An 18,065-nucleotide genomic window follows, 5' to 3' on the forward strand; every position below is an offset into this window, starting at 1 on the left:
AGTGACACACAGGGACACCTGAATGGCATAGTTTGTGATGATGTCATCCACAGCAATTCAAGATGGCGGACACATAAACTTTGGAGATCCAAGTGGGCCAACTTGTGAACTACTTAACTGATTTCAACCAAATTTGCTACAGCTGTAGGAATACACAGGGGACACCTCAATGGTGTAGATTGTGATGATGTCATCCAACCCAAATCAAGATGGTGGGCATCTAAACTTTTGAGGCGCAAGTGCACTAACTTGTGGACAGTCTAACTGATTTGAACCATATTTGATACAGCTGTATGGGCACATACGGATGCCCCAATGGTGTAGTTTGTGATGATTCATCCACCGCAATCCAAGATGGTGGACATGTGAATTTTTGAGGTGCAAGTTTCTTGAGGACTGTCTAACTGGTTTGAAACAAATCTGGTACTGTTGTACCAAACATTTGAGGTGCAAGCGATCATGGCCAGCGATGGCCTATCCTTCCTCAATAGTTACATGGATTAAGCTGGTCCAGATCTGAAGTTCTGCCTACTCCTCCTTCATGTGACTACAAAGGTGGCCTCTGCACATGGTGAGAAGACTGGCTGCATGTGCCAGACAAGAGCAGGACTAAGCCTAGAAAAGCAACCTGTTCCTTTACTTAGTTCCCCAGCAAGTGCAGTTCCCAGAGTTCTTAGGAACCAGGGGTGTGGCTATAGTTGAACAAAGGGAGGGCAAATGCCCAGGCCCCAGGGTGTGTGCCACCAGCTGGGTGACAGCTTCCTATTTGTTCTCCTTGTTGTGCTCCTCTGAAGAAAAAGATGGAGGCTGGGGCATAACTGGATCAGGGTCCCCAGTAATTAAGGCTAAGGTGGAGAATAAGGTTACAGTCCCCATCTATCCCTTAAAGTCCCAATACAGTGGGCTGGAGGGTGGCAATCTGGCTGCTATTGCCTAAGGAATAACTAAGACACTCTGGGCTAATAATGCTTTAAATGTGCATGTAGTTCTGCTCTTAATCCACAAATGCAATAGAGAATTATCTATATATTTAATTCTCTTAGGCACACTCATCGCTAATCCCATGCATGGCAGCTCTCGCGAGACAGCTGCCAATTAGCAACGGGGGACCATGGGGTGGAGGGAGAAGCAGCGGCCCAATGAATGGTCGGATGCCAGAGGGAGCAGGGAGAAGGCAGGTGGCTGACAGACAGGTGAGCAGCCCCAGCAGGTGGCTGGCTGGAGCAGTTGCGACCGGCGAGTGGGCCCCGCAGACGGGTGGCCGTGAATGGCGAGAGGGCCTGGCAGGCAGGTGGCTGCGACCGGCAGGAAGCTGGCCAAAGTGGCTGCAGCGACCAACGAGCAAGCCCAGTAGACGAGTGGCCATGAATAGCGGGTGGCTGCAACTGGCGGGTGGGCAGCCGGATCGGTGGGTGGGCAGCCAGAGCGGCAAATGGCGAGCGGCTGGCTGAAGCGGCCATGAATGTCAAGTGGGCCGCCAGGCAGGCAGACACAGTGGCTGCGGGCAGGGGAGAAGAAGAAGGGTGGCTAGGAAGAATGCGGTGGGGGCTGCAAGCAAAAAAGTGGCAATGTTGGGGGACTAAGGGCTCAGATGCTCTGCGCCGGATCGGCTAGTATTAATTAAGGAAGACACTGATTTTTGATGTTATGAGAGGATGGGGGAAATTCACTTTTTTTACACCATCATAATTTTATAAAACTTCATAAAGATGACATATCTCTCTGGTTAACCAGCATTTAACCAGGATAATTCACATAAACAGAATTCAGTCCTGCTTAAATGCTGGTTAACCAGAGTGGTTTGACTAAGATTGCCTTGAAATTCTGGATTCTCATAATCAGCTTCACAGGGCTTGCTGTCCTGATTAACTTTTTAATCAGAAACCTTGTGCTTGTGTGAACTCAACCAGATCTGTATGAAAGAATTAGGACACTGTCCGATTTGTTTGTTTGTTTGTTTAAAATGTTTATACCTTAAAATATGTATACACTATTGCTCAGAGTAAAACCAATACACTATAAGGATATAAAACTGATAAAATAGAAACTAAAGACAACTCTCAGTTAAAACAAAAATTTAAAATTAGAAGTAAAATGTTAAAAGTTAATAAGTGAAACACCCTTCAGATATAATTACAGCTAAAACGTTAAAACTCCTCTCTGAAAAGATGGGTCTTCAGCAATTTCTCAAAGACCCTGAGGGAGGGAGCATGGCAAAGCTCTTCTGAGAGGGTGTCCAAGGGGCCACAACTGAAAAGGTCCTGTCTCTAGTCCCGCCAGTCAGATCTCTGTTACTGGCAGGGCCATGGGTAGGGCCTGGGATGACAAAAAGAGGGCCCTGGCAGGTTCATATGAGGAGGTGGTGGACAGATATCCCTAACCCCAAGCCATGTAGTACTTTCAATCCTTTTCCTAGTAATACTTAGCATGCGAACTTTTGTTGAAAAGCTATATGTAAATATTTGTCATATTCGTATGTGGTTTACCTTTTTCACTGTTGTTGGCAGCTCCATACTAAGTTGATGTTTTCATAGAACTGTCCACCATGACATGAACATCTCTCACCCAGTTACTTATTAGTGTTTCATATCGCCATCATTACTGGTTCATATCTCCTGTGAAATTAGGATTTATTGCCTCAGTGTGTATAATTTTATTCTTCCTATTCTGATGTCCATTCCCGCAGTTTAATTTGAAAAGAAACTTTTGGAGCTCTTCAAAACTAGATTTAGTATTTGACATTCTGAAAAATTTGGTGTAATCTCTGCACTTGTTCACCTCTCCCTCAGATTATTTATTAACGTTATAGCAGTGTGACAAATACCAAGCCAAATGTTTGGAAATAAAATCAGTGTAAAATTCATAATCGGCTAACTAAACTCTGACTTAGCTAAACAGAGCAAGATGCTTAGCAGAATGCAAGGCCATGTTACCATTTCCTCAGAAGTGCAAGTTCATTTATTCACTCAATCAATCAATCAAACAAACAGTTCTGAGCAGAGCTAATGGAGGCTACTTTCCAGTTCTTTTAACATGGTGACTCTTAAGACCTCTTCCCTTTTTATGTTAATCTGGTTTATACCCAACTGTCAGCACAGTTGATTACAAAAGAGTGTTGTCTATACTTTAAGTGGCTGCCATCTTGAGATAAAATGGTGGATTGGGGGGGGACCTGTTTGGGTCCCCTGGGACCACCCCATGTGCTATGAATTTGGTTTGCACAGGACTATAAGCACAAAAGTTATTTGAGTAGGTAATAGGGACACAGACTATATGATTTCATAAGCATTCTTCCTCTTGTAAAATAGGATCAATACCTGAGCTATGTTTAGCCAAACTACAGTGTTTAGCCCTAAGTTTAGCCGTTATGGTCATTTAATGATTCCAGATAGAAAACCCAGCTAGATATTATCTGAGGTGGGAGATTTGAGGCGCCTATTCCCACAGTGTCAGGATTCAGGAGGTATGGTGTGAGGAAACTGGTTAGCCAGCTTAGGGGTAGCAATCCCTGCAATTTGTGTCAGGTTTCTGTTTCTGACCTTCCTTCCTCTTCCCTGGGACCAGGTGACTGGATTGCTGGTTCTCAAGGTCTCGGGTCTTTGGAAGATGGTTAATTCCTCTCTTTGTGCGTGGTTTGTTCCATCCGCCCTTAAAGAGGCGGTGGTCTACCCTCTTCTGAATAAGCATTCTCTCGATCCTGATAATCTGGATATCTATTGTCCGATCTCCGATCTTCCTTTTCTTGGTAAGATTTTGGAGAAGGTGATGTGTGCTCAGTTGATGAGAGTCCTGGAGGAAACTGATTACCTGGATCCTTGCCAGTCAGGTTTTAGGCCACAGCACAGCGATGAAACGGCATTGGTCGCCCTGTTGGATGACCTGTATCGTAACGTGGGAAGCTTGACGTGGGAAGCTCACCTCTCTTAGTCCTCCTTGATCTCTCAGCGGCCTTTGATACCATCGGCCATGCTATCCTTCTGGAGTGCTTAAGTGGGCTGGGCCTTGGGGGCATTGTTCTTCAGTGGTTTCGGTCCTATCTCACTGGGCAATTCCAGTCGGTGTTGATCGTGGGTTCTACACCTTGGCCTGGCTCCTTTCTTGTGAGGTTCCACAAGGCTCGGTCCTTGCTCCCATCCTTTTTAACGTCTACATGAAGCCACTGGGCCTGCATATCCATTGGTTTGGGGTAAGTTTTCATCAATATGCTGATGATACTCAACTTTATATCTCTACCCCTGGCCAAACAGGTGATGCTGTCCATGTGCTGGCTCAGTGACTAGAGGCTGCCAGGACCTGAATGGGCCAAAACATGCTCAGGCTTAATCCCTCCAAGACCGAGTTGCTCTTGTTCAGTTTGCAATCTGGCCAATTGCCATTTGTGAGTTTATCTCTTGACGGGGTTGTGCTTCCCTAGAGAGATATGGTTCATGATCTGGGGGTCCTTCTGGACTCATAGCTCCTGCTTGAACAGCAGGTGAAGGCAGTGGCCAGGGATGCCTTTGCCCAGCTTCAGCTGGTTTGCCAGTTACAGCCTTTTCTCAACCAGCAGGCACTGGCAACAGTATCTCATGCATTTGTTACCTCTCGTTTGGATTATTGTAATGCGCTCTACCTAGGTTTGCCTTTGGAAGCTTCAACTAGTTCAGAATGCAGCAGCCCGGCTTCTCATGGGTGGATGTAGATTTGATAGTGTCACACCATTTTTATGCTCTCTGCACTGGTTGCCTGTTCGCTTTTGGGTCCAATTCAAAGTTTGGCCTGGCCTTTCAGGGTATTTAATTAGTTTTAATTGTTTTAATGTTATCCTGGTTTTTAGGGTTTTAATTGTTTTGATAGTTTGTTTTTTAAGATGTTTTTAAATTGGTGTTTATATTTATAATTCTGTTTTAATTGTTTTTAATGATTTCTGTTATTTAATTGTAAACTGCCCTGAGCCAGCTTGGAAGGGCGGTATAAAAATCAAATAAATAAATAAATAAATATAAAGTGCTGGTTCTCACCTACAAAATCCGTATGGGCTTAACACCTGTATATCTCCAAGATTGCCTCTCTTGGCCGATTGTATCCCATCCCATGAGGTCTTCTCAGCTGGCCCTCCTTAGTGTCCTGGGCCCTGGTGTAGTGTGCGGTCCCTGAGCCCATAGGAGGGCTTTCTCTGTGCTGCCCCTCTTCTTTGGGATACTCTTTCCCCCTCCAGATTTATTCAGCCTCCTCCTTAGCTGCTTCTAAGGCCCTTCTTAATACCTACCTGTTTTGCCAGGTGTTTGCCCTTTATTTTATTTTATTTTTATTTTTTATTGGTATTGGTATTGTTGTTGTCCACCCCCTAGAGTCTTTGGAGGAGGTGGTATATAAGAACTTTTAAATAAATAAATAAAATATTTCAGCTATTTAAAACTGAAGATGACATCTGTGTAGAACATACCTTTACATATCCATACATATCCAAATAACTTATAGACCCTGTCTAACTTAGGTCAGTTCCAAGTGGTTCTTCCTTCTCCTCTCCCCACCTCTGGGAACTTTAAGCATTCAGATCTGGAATCACATACAAAAGTGGAGCATTCTTTTGAAGTACTCCCATCCACAGGGAATTGTAATTAGCATGCAGAAGTCTTGGGAAGTAAGGAGATGAAGTATCTATTCCTCCCTTCTGGGAATGTTTATCCGGTTGTAGGATAGGGAGAAACAGCTTTATCAAATGAAAGAACATTCACTACGAGTGGTAATCATGGCACTAGACAAACATTTTGTGTCATACTTACTGACTAGCTAAGAAGAGATGCTGGCCCGCTATCACAGTTTTACTTCATAACCTCAAACCTCCCCAGACCCTATGTTTTGCATCTTACTCCTCTGAGAAGTGCACTAGTTGAAAGGTTTTTATTTTTTACTGGAATTAATGTTGACATTCCTGTGACTAAGAGTCTTTGGGCTATTTCACTTTAGAACCTCAGGTGAGTGGGTGGTAGTGTTCTAGAGATTCAATTCAGTGGAAATAGAGGAAATATATAGTTTAATTCTTGTATTCAGATTCACTAAATGGTTTGGGACAATTAATTTCCAATTGTTTCCCAGAAGAGTAGATTTACTTGTACATTAATGAAGCACAGGTGTTAGGCCCCTGGTGTCTCTGTGCCTAGGAGGCATATTTAGGTTGTTTATCTAGTCAGCCGTAGGTTCTGCAAGGTACTCAAGCTTGCCTTTAACAGTTTATACAGTGAGTTTTTAATTTTTTAAAAAAATTGCTAGCACCTGTTAAAATTTTAAAACTGATCATGTAGAAAGAATTGGAAGAGATTGCAATAGTAAATAGCACTAAAAGTTAACGGAAGTCATCTTCTATTATGCTTAACTGCCCAGCTTGATGTTATGAAGAAAAGAACCTTCATTTTAAGTGAATGTGTCATGTGAAGAAGTAATAGTCAACACGATACTTCCTTGTTCATATTTTGAAATTAGGTATTCTTTTAAATAGGTACTGTTTTATCTATGGATGAAACCCAAATGTGCTTATATTAATATTCATTTTTCTTGTTTATTCACTGAACTGCAGTACCAACATTCTAGAGGAAATGGAATAGCCTCCACAGACATTATGAATTTCAGTAGCTGGCATAATTATAGTGATCTACATATTCATTAAATCCAGGGAAGAAATGTGTCCAAAAAGACAACCATGCGTTTAGAAATAGCACACTGCTAAATATATACATTTAAAACTTCCTTTCTTTTTGTTTACCCAAAATTACTTCATGTTATATTGCTTTGCAGTCAGCTAAGTCTTTAATAATAATTTTTAAAGTTCTTTTTTCTTGTTTGTTCCATGTAGTAAAGAATGGGAAGAATTATTTGTAAACAACAATTACTTGGCAACAATACGACTGAAGGGGATTAATGGGCAGCTGAGAAGCAGCAGGTTCCGTAGTGTTTGCTGGAAGGTAAGAGGAAAATATTTATTTACAGCTTGTAGTTGTAATATATCAACACATTACCTGATGCACTTGAAGATTGCTGTTGTAAAGTATCCTTGAATTTTCCAAGAGATTTCACCCCAGTGTTCCTCTAACTCTTTTTTCATTCAGATGACAATTACTAACTTGACATATCTTATCGTTGAATTCCTGATCATGTTGAAGGAATCCTGTGAAACACCCTTGCTTCATAGTGAAATATTCAGTCAAATCAGTATTTTTACCCTGAACACTGCAACTGCCTTTTGAGACTTTCAAAAAAACTCCTCTCTTTTAAAGAGGTTCCCTTTATCTTTTGTCTGTATAGATGGGAGAATCTAACAATTTGCTTGTGTGTTCACAGTATGTGCGTAAATATTGGATATGCTCACTACAGCCAAATATTTATATAATTCCTTCCCAGAAACAGTAGTTCAGGATTTCCTAGTGGTTTAAAAATACATTGTACAGGGCTTTATTGTATTAGGTGGAACTGTACGCAATTCAGGGAAAGCTTTGTCCCTTGTAGGATTGAGTTAAGCAAACTGGGAAGGAGAGCCAAAGACAAGCAGTAAGTTAAGCAAATGAAGTCTAAGGTAAGTCTGTCAAGATTACTACATGAGTTACAAAGAGGAAGCACAGTGGTACACTGTGAAGAGCTTGGCAGTGTTCCTGTGCAATGTGAATTAAAGGTATAGTGTAACTGCAAGGCACCTAAGCAGGATGCTTTTTGCTGGCTTTGACAGATGCTACTGAAGCAACTCATAACATCTTGCAGAAAATGATCATGTCAATTTTCTGTATTGCATAGCTAAAAACCAATTTAACTGGTAACTATCTTCAATATATTAACTGGTTAAAAACTGTGTCCATGGGCCAGATCACAAATTATGACAGGAATATATATTTGACCCTTGCATGCTTATTTTGCCCCTCTCAGCTCCATGGGGGTAGTCCAGATCAAGACCCTGGTAAAGGCAAAGCCCCCACCCACCCCCGTGCAGTCCTAATCTGGATTCCACCACCCACCCTTCGTGGCTGGCCCTCACAACCTCCTCCCCCCGCCCCAAATAGCAATCACGTCATAATGTGTGGTTTAGTCCTTAGTGGATGCAGCATACAAATTACTAACCAATCAACGTTTCAATTAATTTATAGCTGTTCCTGAATGTTCTCCCTGCTGACAGAAGTCAATGGATCAATAAAACAACAAAGTTAAGAACATTATATGACAAGATTAAAGAAATAGTAAGTTGAATTTAGAACAAATATTCTGACTCCATGTTTCCATATGCCTAATATGAGAGAGTCTAAAATTGAAGGTCTTATTCCTTTCCACAGCATATTACAAACCCTAGGAAAGCTGGACAGCAAGACTTGATGATCAACAACCCACTCTCACAAGATGAAGGGGTAATTATAACCTCCTTTTTATCCTGTATTGACCTTGTTTATACAACATTATTTTATAATCTTTACTCTTAAATCACGTGGCGAGTACAAAAATATGCTTGTGTATGTCTTATCAAAATGAGATTAACGCTGCAGTCCTATACCCATTTACCTGGGAGTAAGCCTCATTGAACTCAGTGAACTCAGCTTATTGCTGAGGAGACTTGCCTGGGATTGCAGTTAAATATGCTTTCACACAGAAAATGTTGCAAACTGTCGCCAAGTACGACTTGATGGGAAGTGGGTAGTTGGAAAGAAGACTTTTTAAATAGTCTCTCTTCTAGCAAGTTAGGTTGCACATGTGAAAACTTATATTTTTGATGTTTTGGGAAGCGGCATTGGCAGATGGATGCATAAAATACAACATATGCCAGGACTATGGAACCCTGTTGAATCCACTGCTAAAGAAAAAACCCTGCCTTCATTGTGGAGCTACCCATAGTAATGATTCCTTGTTTGCACTGCATTGTAGGGTAAAGCGTGTACATCCTGCAGCTGGCTGAAAAAACTTAGTCAAAACAGGATGTGCAACTAGATGTGCAAGCTGTGCAGATTCAACAGGTTGACAAGGAATCTCTTGTCCAATAGGACCGTTACAACAAGGAATATCATAAAGCTATTGTGACCCACTAGAAAATGATTTTTCTGTGTCCATCAACAGGCAATAGATCATGGCACTTGGGGCGGGGGTCGTTGCATTTATATACCACCAACTTGCCAAGTGATCAAGGTGGTTTAGAATTATTTACGTACTTAAACAACAGCACAATAAATGTTACAAAGCATAACAGATAGAGTTGGCATGTCTCAGGTCAGAACTGGTCTCTTCAGGAGCTCATAATATGAACACCTCTGGTTTTGGCTCCTTTCTTCCTGGCACACAATACTTAAGCAGGCCTTGGGAAGATATGGGCTTCCCCAACAATTATCTCTGGACATAGCTGTTCATCAGCATACATGTCATCCCTCACATATTTGTTCTAAATTCTATAACCAAAGGTGCATATTGGTGGGTTTTCAAGATCACAAGATTAGCACCAATAGAAAATAAGTAAGTATGCATGCTGATAGGATAGTTATTACTTAAATATGAATATGTTTCTGCAGAAATGTTTTATTTTTTAATTTTATTTTATTTTATATTTAGATACTGCCTTTCTTCAACAAATTAGAACTATAAGGCAGTACAGTATATGTGTGTGTGTGTGTGTGTGTACACACACACACAGTTTAAAATAGCAAATGGCAATAAAATACAATAAACATAACCAACCATTTAAAACCAATACACTGAACAACTACAACAGAAAATACTCCCAGCAGACAAGAGGTCCAAGACCACAGATCAAAAAATGCTAGACGGAATAGCAAAATCTTAACTTGTCTGAGAAAGGAGGCCTGGTGAATCTAAAGGGCAGGGGATTCAAAAGTATAGGTGCCATCACTAAGAAGCCCCTGTCTGAGGTCACATTGAGTCACCTCAGAGAGGGGTGGGACTCCAAGCAAGTACCTCCCAGAAAATCTCAGTCACTGGGCAGGCACATATGGGAGGAAACAATCACTGCATATATAAATAATCCTCATAATGGATATTTGTGAAAGATATCCATTACTATTTTACAGATGAGCAATTAAGTTTGAGTGAGAGTCACTTATTCCAGTGAGTTTATAGCTCACCTAACATTTGAACCTTGGTCTTAATAAGCCAAGTCCAGCATCTAGTCTGAGGGCTATAGGCCACCTCCAGCCTCAGAGGCAGAATGCCTCTGAATACCAGTTGCCAGGAAGTAACAGCAGGAGAGAGGACATGCCCTCAACTCCTGCCTGTAGGCTTCAAACGGCATCTGGTGAGCCACTGTGTGAAACAGGAAGCTGGACTTAGATGTGCCTTGGGCCTGAGCCAGCAGAGCTGTTCTTATGGTCTTACATACCTTGGCTAGTCAGTAACCTGAAACAGTGGGTGGTTTGCGGAGTGAATATAATTCACATGATTTTAATGAAAATAAACATATTTTTCTTTTGTTTTCTCTCCTCATACAAAATTCATTTTATTATAAATTAAATATATTCTTATTTTCTATCCTTTGAACTCCCTGGGCAATTACAAGACTTTACAAAATACATTAGAATATCTAAAAAAGTGAGAAAATTAACAATTAAAATATATAACTTAAACATTAGAAAAACTAGAATGGGATTTTTTTTTTAAACCTCATAACTTAAATAGCAGCATATATTCCATTAGTAACAGTAAGAAATTCAACCTCCATGAACCATTTTCACAACATCCCTAACAGATTTTCTGAGACCCCAGTTAAGGTTGCCTACCTAGCCCAATGTACTGGTATCAGACAATACAATCAAAGTTTGAGAGAGAGAGAGAGAGAGAGAGAGAGAGAGAGTGTTTGTGTGTGTGTGTGTGTGTGTGTGTGTGTGTGTGTGTGTGTGTGTGTGTGTGTGTGTGTAAAAGAGAGACAGACAGACAGAGACATATTTATCTTTGATGGTCTCTTGTTACATAGGAACATAGGAAGCTGCCATATACTGAGTCAGACCATTGGTCTATCTAGCTCAGTATTGTCTTCACAGACTGGTAGCGGCTTCTCCAAGGTTGCAGGCAGGAATCTCTCTCAGCCCTATCTTGGAGAAGCCAGGGAGGGAACTTGAAACCTTCTGCTCTTCCCAGAACGGCTTCGTCCCCTGAGGGGAATATCTTGCATGATTACCCAGTAGCTGCATAGGGATCAGTGTTCTCTCTCATTTTTTGCATCTGTGTGCGGAATGAATTTTGTTCTGGGCGGCAGTATCAAGGCAGTGTGTGCACACATGTATTCAGAATGGGGCCTTCCTGATTCAACCTGAGTGGGATCTAAAATTTATTGAGCAACATTAAAAAAACAAAACATTTAGCACGCCTTAGAGGGAACACTGATAGGGGGACACTGTTGCTGTGAGCTTTGTGCCTGGTGCTGTACTCTCCATCATTCCCAAGTCAGCATTTTGTCAGGGCCAAGTTTTATACAAACTATAAATACTCTGACTTGCATCTCGTGGGTGAGTGGTTGTGGTTTTTTGGTTCAGATTCACCTTGAGGTCCAGTATTCAAGTAGCCATGAGAATATTTCACTTGATGCATCTTCTCTAAACTGACAAAATGGGTTGAAGATGCTCTTTTCCAGAAGTGGAGCATGCTGTGCATTTATCACTCTCAGCTGATGCCATCTTGATGAGCAGAGATCAGAGCTGGGACTTGGTTTCATTCTCTCAGAGAGTTGCCACCTGTTCTTATTCATTTAAAATAAATGTTAGTCATCAGCTCTTTTACTTAAGCATTTCTGCAATTTTAAAAACAGCTGAATATACCATGATTAATTCTTCCAGTGAATATCAAGTGGAACCAATATTGTTGATATATTGCCTGCTGAACTAATATGGCTTATTATTTTGAAGCAATATACAGTGCTTAGGGGAAATATTGGACTGTCTAGTGACCTCGTACTCAGAAACATTTTGGGAAGATTCTTGTTTTCTGTTACTTTCCAGTGAACCAAACCATGTTGTTTGAGCTTTGTATGCATACTGATCAGGGGCTCCTGCAAATGTCTGCAGCTGTAGAATTGTAAAAATATCTCAGGACTAGCTGTTGGCTTTAATTGGACAATGAGGTTATTGAGCGGTTCTGTAAATGTTTTGTTGTAGATTTATCATAACAGTTTGGCTGGAATTAGACGTTGGAGATGTGCATCAGCCTTGCATCTCCTCTTCCTCTCTTCCCTAATAATGTCTAGGAATACAGAATGTGGTATGTGACGTCACCACATTGTACATTTCCCCACCTCACAAACAGCCAGTAGATTGAAATGGGGAGTGGGGGGAGTTGGAGCATGGTGAGGCCTCATTAAAAATACTGTATTACTAAGTGTTACTAAGGGAAAGAGGAAAAGGAGACACAGTTTTGCTAGTTCTGGCAGCAGCAACACATTCCATAAAGTTCTAGCCTAAGGAGCCCTTTCATGAGGCAAGGTGAGGTGGTCACTTCAGGCTGCAGATTATTGGGGCACCAGCAGGGCAGTGAGATCCACCCCCACACACACACCCCACATTAATACAATCAGAGCAATTCTTCATGACCAACCTGACCCTTTCAACCTTTCAAGGAGCACCTCCCATCATCATCCTTGCAAGAAACATGGAGAGAAAAGGATACTGCTGGCAACCTACCTTCCTCTGTGCCACTTTAAAAGCTTGCAGAGTTGGCTTTGAAAGGGAGCTGGGCCCCGCCAGGGTCATGGAGCAAGGCAGCATGTGGCACCTTGCTCAGGTACCACAATTTCTTGAGCCCCCCCCCCCCATTCCACCATATTCATAAGTGGATAATTGGTTCAGAACTGAACACATTTTTTTAAAAAAATCATTACAACTTTGTCCTGAGAAGGGATGTGTGAGCTGGCTCAATTCAAACCATGGTTCAAATCAAACCATCTCAGTTCGGCCGGTCTAAGTTTGAATTGACCAGCCTCCGTTCTAAAGTTTGGGGATATACTTGTAAAGGGGAATCTGGCAAGGATTCCCCTTTAAAAGTAAAGAAGGGGAAGTCCCTATAGTAAGGCCAGGAGTGAGTAGGAGGAAGAGAAAGGCTACTTATTTATTATTTATCAAATTTATACCCCACCCAAACTTACGTCTCTGAGTGGCTAACAACAATTAAAATACAAATAAAAGTTAAAACAGTTCAACATATAACAACACATATAAAAGTTAAAACAATAATTTAAAAACCATAAAACTAAACAAACAGTATTTATTTTTTTAAAACCTGAGAAAGCTTGGGTTAAAAAATGGGTTTTCAAATGTTTTTTAAAAATTGACAGAGATGGGGGGGATCGTAACTCACCAGGGAGCGCATTCCACAATCTCAGGGCAGCAAACAAGAAGGCCCATCTCTGTGTGACCACCAAATGAGTTGGTTGTAACTGGAGACGGACCTCTTCAGATGACCTCAATGGGCAGTGGGGTTCATAGTGAAGAAGATGCTCTCTTAAATACCTAGGACCTAAGCTGTTTAGCGCTTTATAAGTTATAACTAGAGCTTTGTATTTTGCCCGGAAACCTATCGGCAGCCAGTGTAACTCCATCAGCAAAGGAGTGATGTGGTCTCTCTGAAATGACCCAGAGATACTTCATATCTGTTGTGGCACAGACATCTGAGGCGTTGGAGGTTGGCAGCAGGGGCTCCTTCACCCTCCACAGTTGGTCTTCTGAAGGACAGCCCGGACTGCTGGAGGCCCAAACTGGTGCGGAAGTCCAAACCAGGCTGCAGCTGGCCTGGGCTGTCCTTCAGGTGACTGGCAATGAGTTTGGAAGAGCCCCTGCTGTCCTTTAGGAGACTGGCAATGGGTTTGGAGGAGCCCCTGCCATCTCCAACTGCCACCTCCAATGTCTCCACCACCACATATAAAGTACAAAGTATATTTTCTCTCTTCCCCACCCCACCAGCCTTACTTACGTACACCAGCCCCTCTGTACATATAAAGGGGAATCCTTGCCAGATTCCCTTTTACAAGTATATCCCCAAACCAGCCCACAAACTGGTTCGGTCTGGTTCAGTGGCCAGGCAGGAGTGATCCCGGTTTGGCTGGAACCAGGTCAGTTTGAATTCAGCCCAAATTTGAACTATACTGGCCAAACCAGTTCCATGCACACCCTTAGTGCTGAAGTCTTTGGATAAAGAGCAGTATAGAAATTAAAAAAGAGATAAAAATAAGCTTTACTGTGCATTATGCAAGCTAGAAACAGAAAGAAAAGGAGCTAGCTACAATAGTATTAGGGTCCAGTTGACTGAGTCTAGTCTCAAGATCATGACCTAGGGTTAACCCTCAACAATAGATTTTAAAATAGGATTAAAACCACAGTTTTAAGGCCCACACAGCATCAAAATATGAGATGTCTCTGAGCAGGAAGAAGAGAGGTCAAGAACAGGAACACAGTGCACAGGAAGTACAGTAAATCAAACACAGTATGTCAAGATATTATAATATATTACCTACTTATCTTGCTACATTAAGTATGCTTAGTTTCCGAGACTGTGCAAGATAAACTGCTATGCCTTATATCATGAAATCAAAAATTACCCAATTCTTTTTACAATTAGCTACTGTTCCCATGGAATATTCCATTGTTCAGTGGCTATTTCCAAACCTCATAACATTAATGCACTGCAAAAATCTTCAATTATGTTTTTATCTCATCATTGAATATCCTATTTGTAAGGCATGTTGGTTCATTTGTAAGTTGGTAGACACTGGGTTCAGTTCAAAGAAAGATATGCCCCAGAAAGTGAATTCCTTCTTCTTTCAATGGAACTTAGTACACTTGGTACTCTCTGGATTGCAGCCTACAGGTAATACTTGAACACTATTCAGTTTTACCCTTTTTTCTTCAAAACCTGTAAGTTAAGTACACTTGATGCTCTCTGGATTGCAGCCTAAGCCTAATACATGAACACTATTCAGTACTACCCTTTTTGTTCAAATCTTGTAAGTTAAGTCTAACCTTCTCCACACCTGATCTTCATGGATAAAGCCTACTTTTAAGCAGCCAAATGCTTGCAAATCATCAATATTATCTCATGTTTTACATAATTTTCTGTCCTTTTCAGAGTCTTTGGAATAAATTTTTTCAGGACAAAGAACTTCGTGGAATGATTGAACAAGATGTGACAAGAACGTATGTATCTTTAAAACTTTTATAAAATTCCAGAAACTAGTTGTTCTACTTTAGGGACAGGCAACTTTTGGCCCAGAGGTCGCAACCAGCCCACCACAGCCTTGTGCTTTGTTCCTCCCCCCCCCACTCACCCCCATAACAGCCAAATATGAATTAGCACATCTGTTGCAGAGCATTGCTATAGGGAACCAGATATAGCACACAGGGCCGTACATTTACTTATTTTTAGTTTTTTAACCTACCCCTTGCACAAATCAGGCCTTCAAGGTATTGAAAGTCCTGAGTATAGTAGAGTATGGGCATGATGCTGGCCCAATAATTAGAAGTGATTTTTTAATAGGGTCATAACGCACAACGATCAAGATTTATGAAGGAGGTTTTAAGTTGTCTTTCTTGGTTTAAATCTGAATGATTGAAGTGAGGTTTATTGTAAACTAATATGTTGAGATCTTACATTATGATTTTATTAAAAACACAGTTTCAGTAAAAGAAAAAAGAAGAAGAGGAACTGACAGATCTTGTGACTAAATTATGTTTATAATACAAGATTGAACAGATGATTTTCTGTAATTCTTAACACTTAATCAATAAAAAGTGATGTGTAATTAGTGAGAAATGTCATTCATCTAGAGGAATTTAGCATTTCTATTTTTGTGTATTACTCTCCTACTGTCAGAGATGCCTGATTATTTTTTTTCCTTCTTATCGTTGTGAATATTCTTTCATCTCTTTAGCCCTTAGGTCATTCCTGTTAAGGAACTTATCAAAGCTAGAACTTAGTTCCGGAAAATATTTTGTCAGAGTTAGAACACTGATTGCACTGAGTAACTCCAATTAAACTCAATTACTTGTTACTACTCTGTGGATAGCACTGAAATTTGAAATGAAGAAATTGAATCTCATGGATTTTAAATTCAGAGTTCAATCAAATACCTTTTCTAGTTAGAGAATTGATATGCAAAGAACAAAACAATGCGCAGGAAATATTGACACCCCTTATTACTTTATTTTGTATGCCTCTGCCCTAGATGTATGTTCAAATGCATTTATGCTGTTAGATGTATAATTAAAATCTGAGTATGCTTTCATGTAAATTCTCACAGATGGTATTTTTTGTTTTTAAATGGGAACAGTTCAGGATGTTTAAGATTATATAAATATCTAAGTCATAATTGAGGAATTAAACTTTGGATAGTGATAGTTACGCCACTTATGGATTCATTGTAAAAAGAATGTAGACTTCAAGCAGCTTGCACTTGGGCAAAGGAAAGAGACATTTAGGATGTGTGTGTTCCTCTTTTTTAATTAGTGTTAGTAAATAGAAAATTTATAGAAAAGAGACATTTAGGATGTGTGTGTTCCTCTTTTTTAATTAGTGTTAGTAAATAGAAAATTCTCATGTACAGCTTTCTAAAATGATTGACTAGTTTCAGCAGTTATACGTTTGTGTTTCTATTTAGCATTGTGCTTTCTGTAGCTCTCCAATTTGTGGTAACTAAAATCCAGTAGGAAATCCAAAAGGGAACTGATGTATTAACAGTCTTCAGTTCCCTTTTGAAGTCTTTGACTGCTCTCCTCCTAGCATTCACCATGTCATTACTAAAGAAAACATTGGCCTACTTGTTGCGCAACATTATGGTCATGGAAGGGTGTTGTGAAAATGCAGTATTCATACACAAGAGAGATTCACTGCATCAGGAGCTTGTGTTGCTGACTAGTGTTTCCACATATGCAATTGTGATAGCTAAGACCTAAGCCAGTGCTAACATGCTGTGCAACCTGTGAGCTCGTGCAAGAGCATTTAGCAGTCTAGATTGTGCTCACGCCCGTTACATTGTGCAATTGTGCTGCTTGCACATTTGGACATGACACAGCTACAATATTGTTACGTTTGTACAAATTCCTGGTTTCCACCACCATAATACTGTGCAACATGTTGACCACACACCACAGAGTTCATTATCTGTGACTGTGATTAGTTTTATGGACATAAATGAAGGAACTTGTAGAGTAATTTCTTCCCTCAAACCTGCTGTGTATGTGTGGTGCTATGGAATCTGTACCTTCTGCAATACCCCCGTTCTAAAAAGAGTTTACCTGCTAGCGAATATCATTAATTTCAGTTGAACTTCTGTATAAATCTTAATAGACTTCTATCTAAGTTTAAGCAAATTCTTAGAAAGCGGAATGCCTAACCTAACATTTCTTCTTTATTACTACTGCTTACTTTTATCTCATGCAAATCAAATGATGTGGTTTTCCTACCCAGGTGATATCAGGCTCAGAAATGTTCTTATGTGAACTGCGCCTTAGATGGCAGAGTATTCTAAATAATGCAGTTATTAGCACTGTGTTTGAAAGATAAATATAGCACCAATAATGCCGCAGTAATGTGTGAAGGAAGAAGGAATACATGGAAATATCAGCTTCATTGCTAGAGAAGCCTATTTGTAAATCATAAATCAAGAAACCAAAGCCAAATCTGAGAGCTTTGTGGTCTACATCAATGATTTTTCTTTTCTTTTCAGGTTTCCTGAAATGCAGTATTTCCAGGGAGAAAATGTGAGAAAGATTCTTACAGATGTTCTTTTCTGTTATGCTCGGGAAAATGAGCAGTTACTTTATAAACAGGTAATGAAACTATCGTACAGGTGGTATCTATTGCCTTGCTATTTTTTTCTTCCACGTTTGACAATTGATTGAACAATAACGTAGGTTTTTATTATCTCCAAAGTTGTATGCTAAGGCTTAGGCAATCAAAGAACTGCTTGTTAGCTCTGTGGTAAAGAAAGAAAGCTATTCAGGCACATATGCTACCCACTCAAGATAAGACTTTTCCACAAATTGTTTTCTTTAGTTCTGCTAAATCTTATTTTCTAACTTCTTAGCAAGTTAAAAAAAAACTTTGTATTACTACTTAAAACTAATGAAATA

General features: G+C 40.4%; 1 protein-coding gene across 10 annotated transcripts in view; it reads left to right on the top strand.

Annotated features, from left to right (window-relative positions):
* Nucleotides 1-18,065, top strand: part of TBC1D5 (TBC1 domain family member 5) — a 433,806-nt gene that overhangs the window by 225,977 nt on the left and 189,764 nt on the right. For all 10 annotated transcript variants that reach the window (XM_053261522.1, XM_053261519.1, XM_053261520.1 and 7 more), the window contains 5 exons: nucleotides 6,833-6,941; nucleotides 8,112-8,201; nucleotides 8,295-8,366; nucleotides 15,064-15,131; nucleotides 17,660-17,762. In XM_053261522.1, the coding sequence (XP_053117497.1) occupies nucleotides 6,833-6,941; nucleotides 8,112-8,201; nucleotides 8,295-8,366; nucleotides 15,064-15,131; nucleotides 17,660-17,762 (442 nt within the window). The remainder of the gene's footprint in view (nucleotides 1-6,832; nucleotides 6,942-8,111; nucleotides 8,202-8,294; nucleotides 8,367-15,063; nucleotides 15,132-17,659; nucleotides 17,763-18,065) is intronic.

This window comes from Hemicordylus capensis, chromosome 6, assembly GCF_027244095.1.
Source record: "Hemicordylus capensis ecotype Gifberg chromosome 6, rHemCap1.1.pri, whole genome shotgun sequence".
Classification (NCBI taxonomy): domain Eukaryota; kingdom Metazoa; phylum Chordata; class Lepidosauria; order Squamata; family Cordylidae; genus Hemicordylus; species Hemicordylus capensis.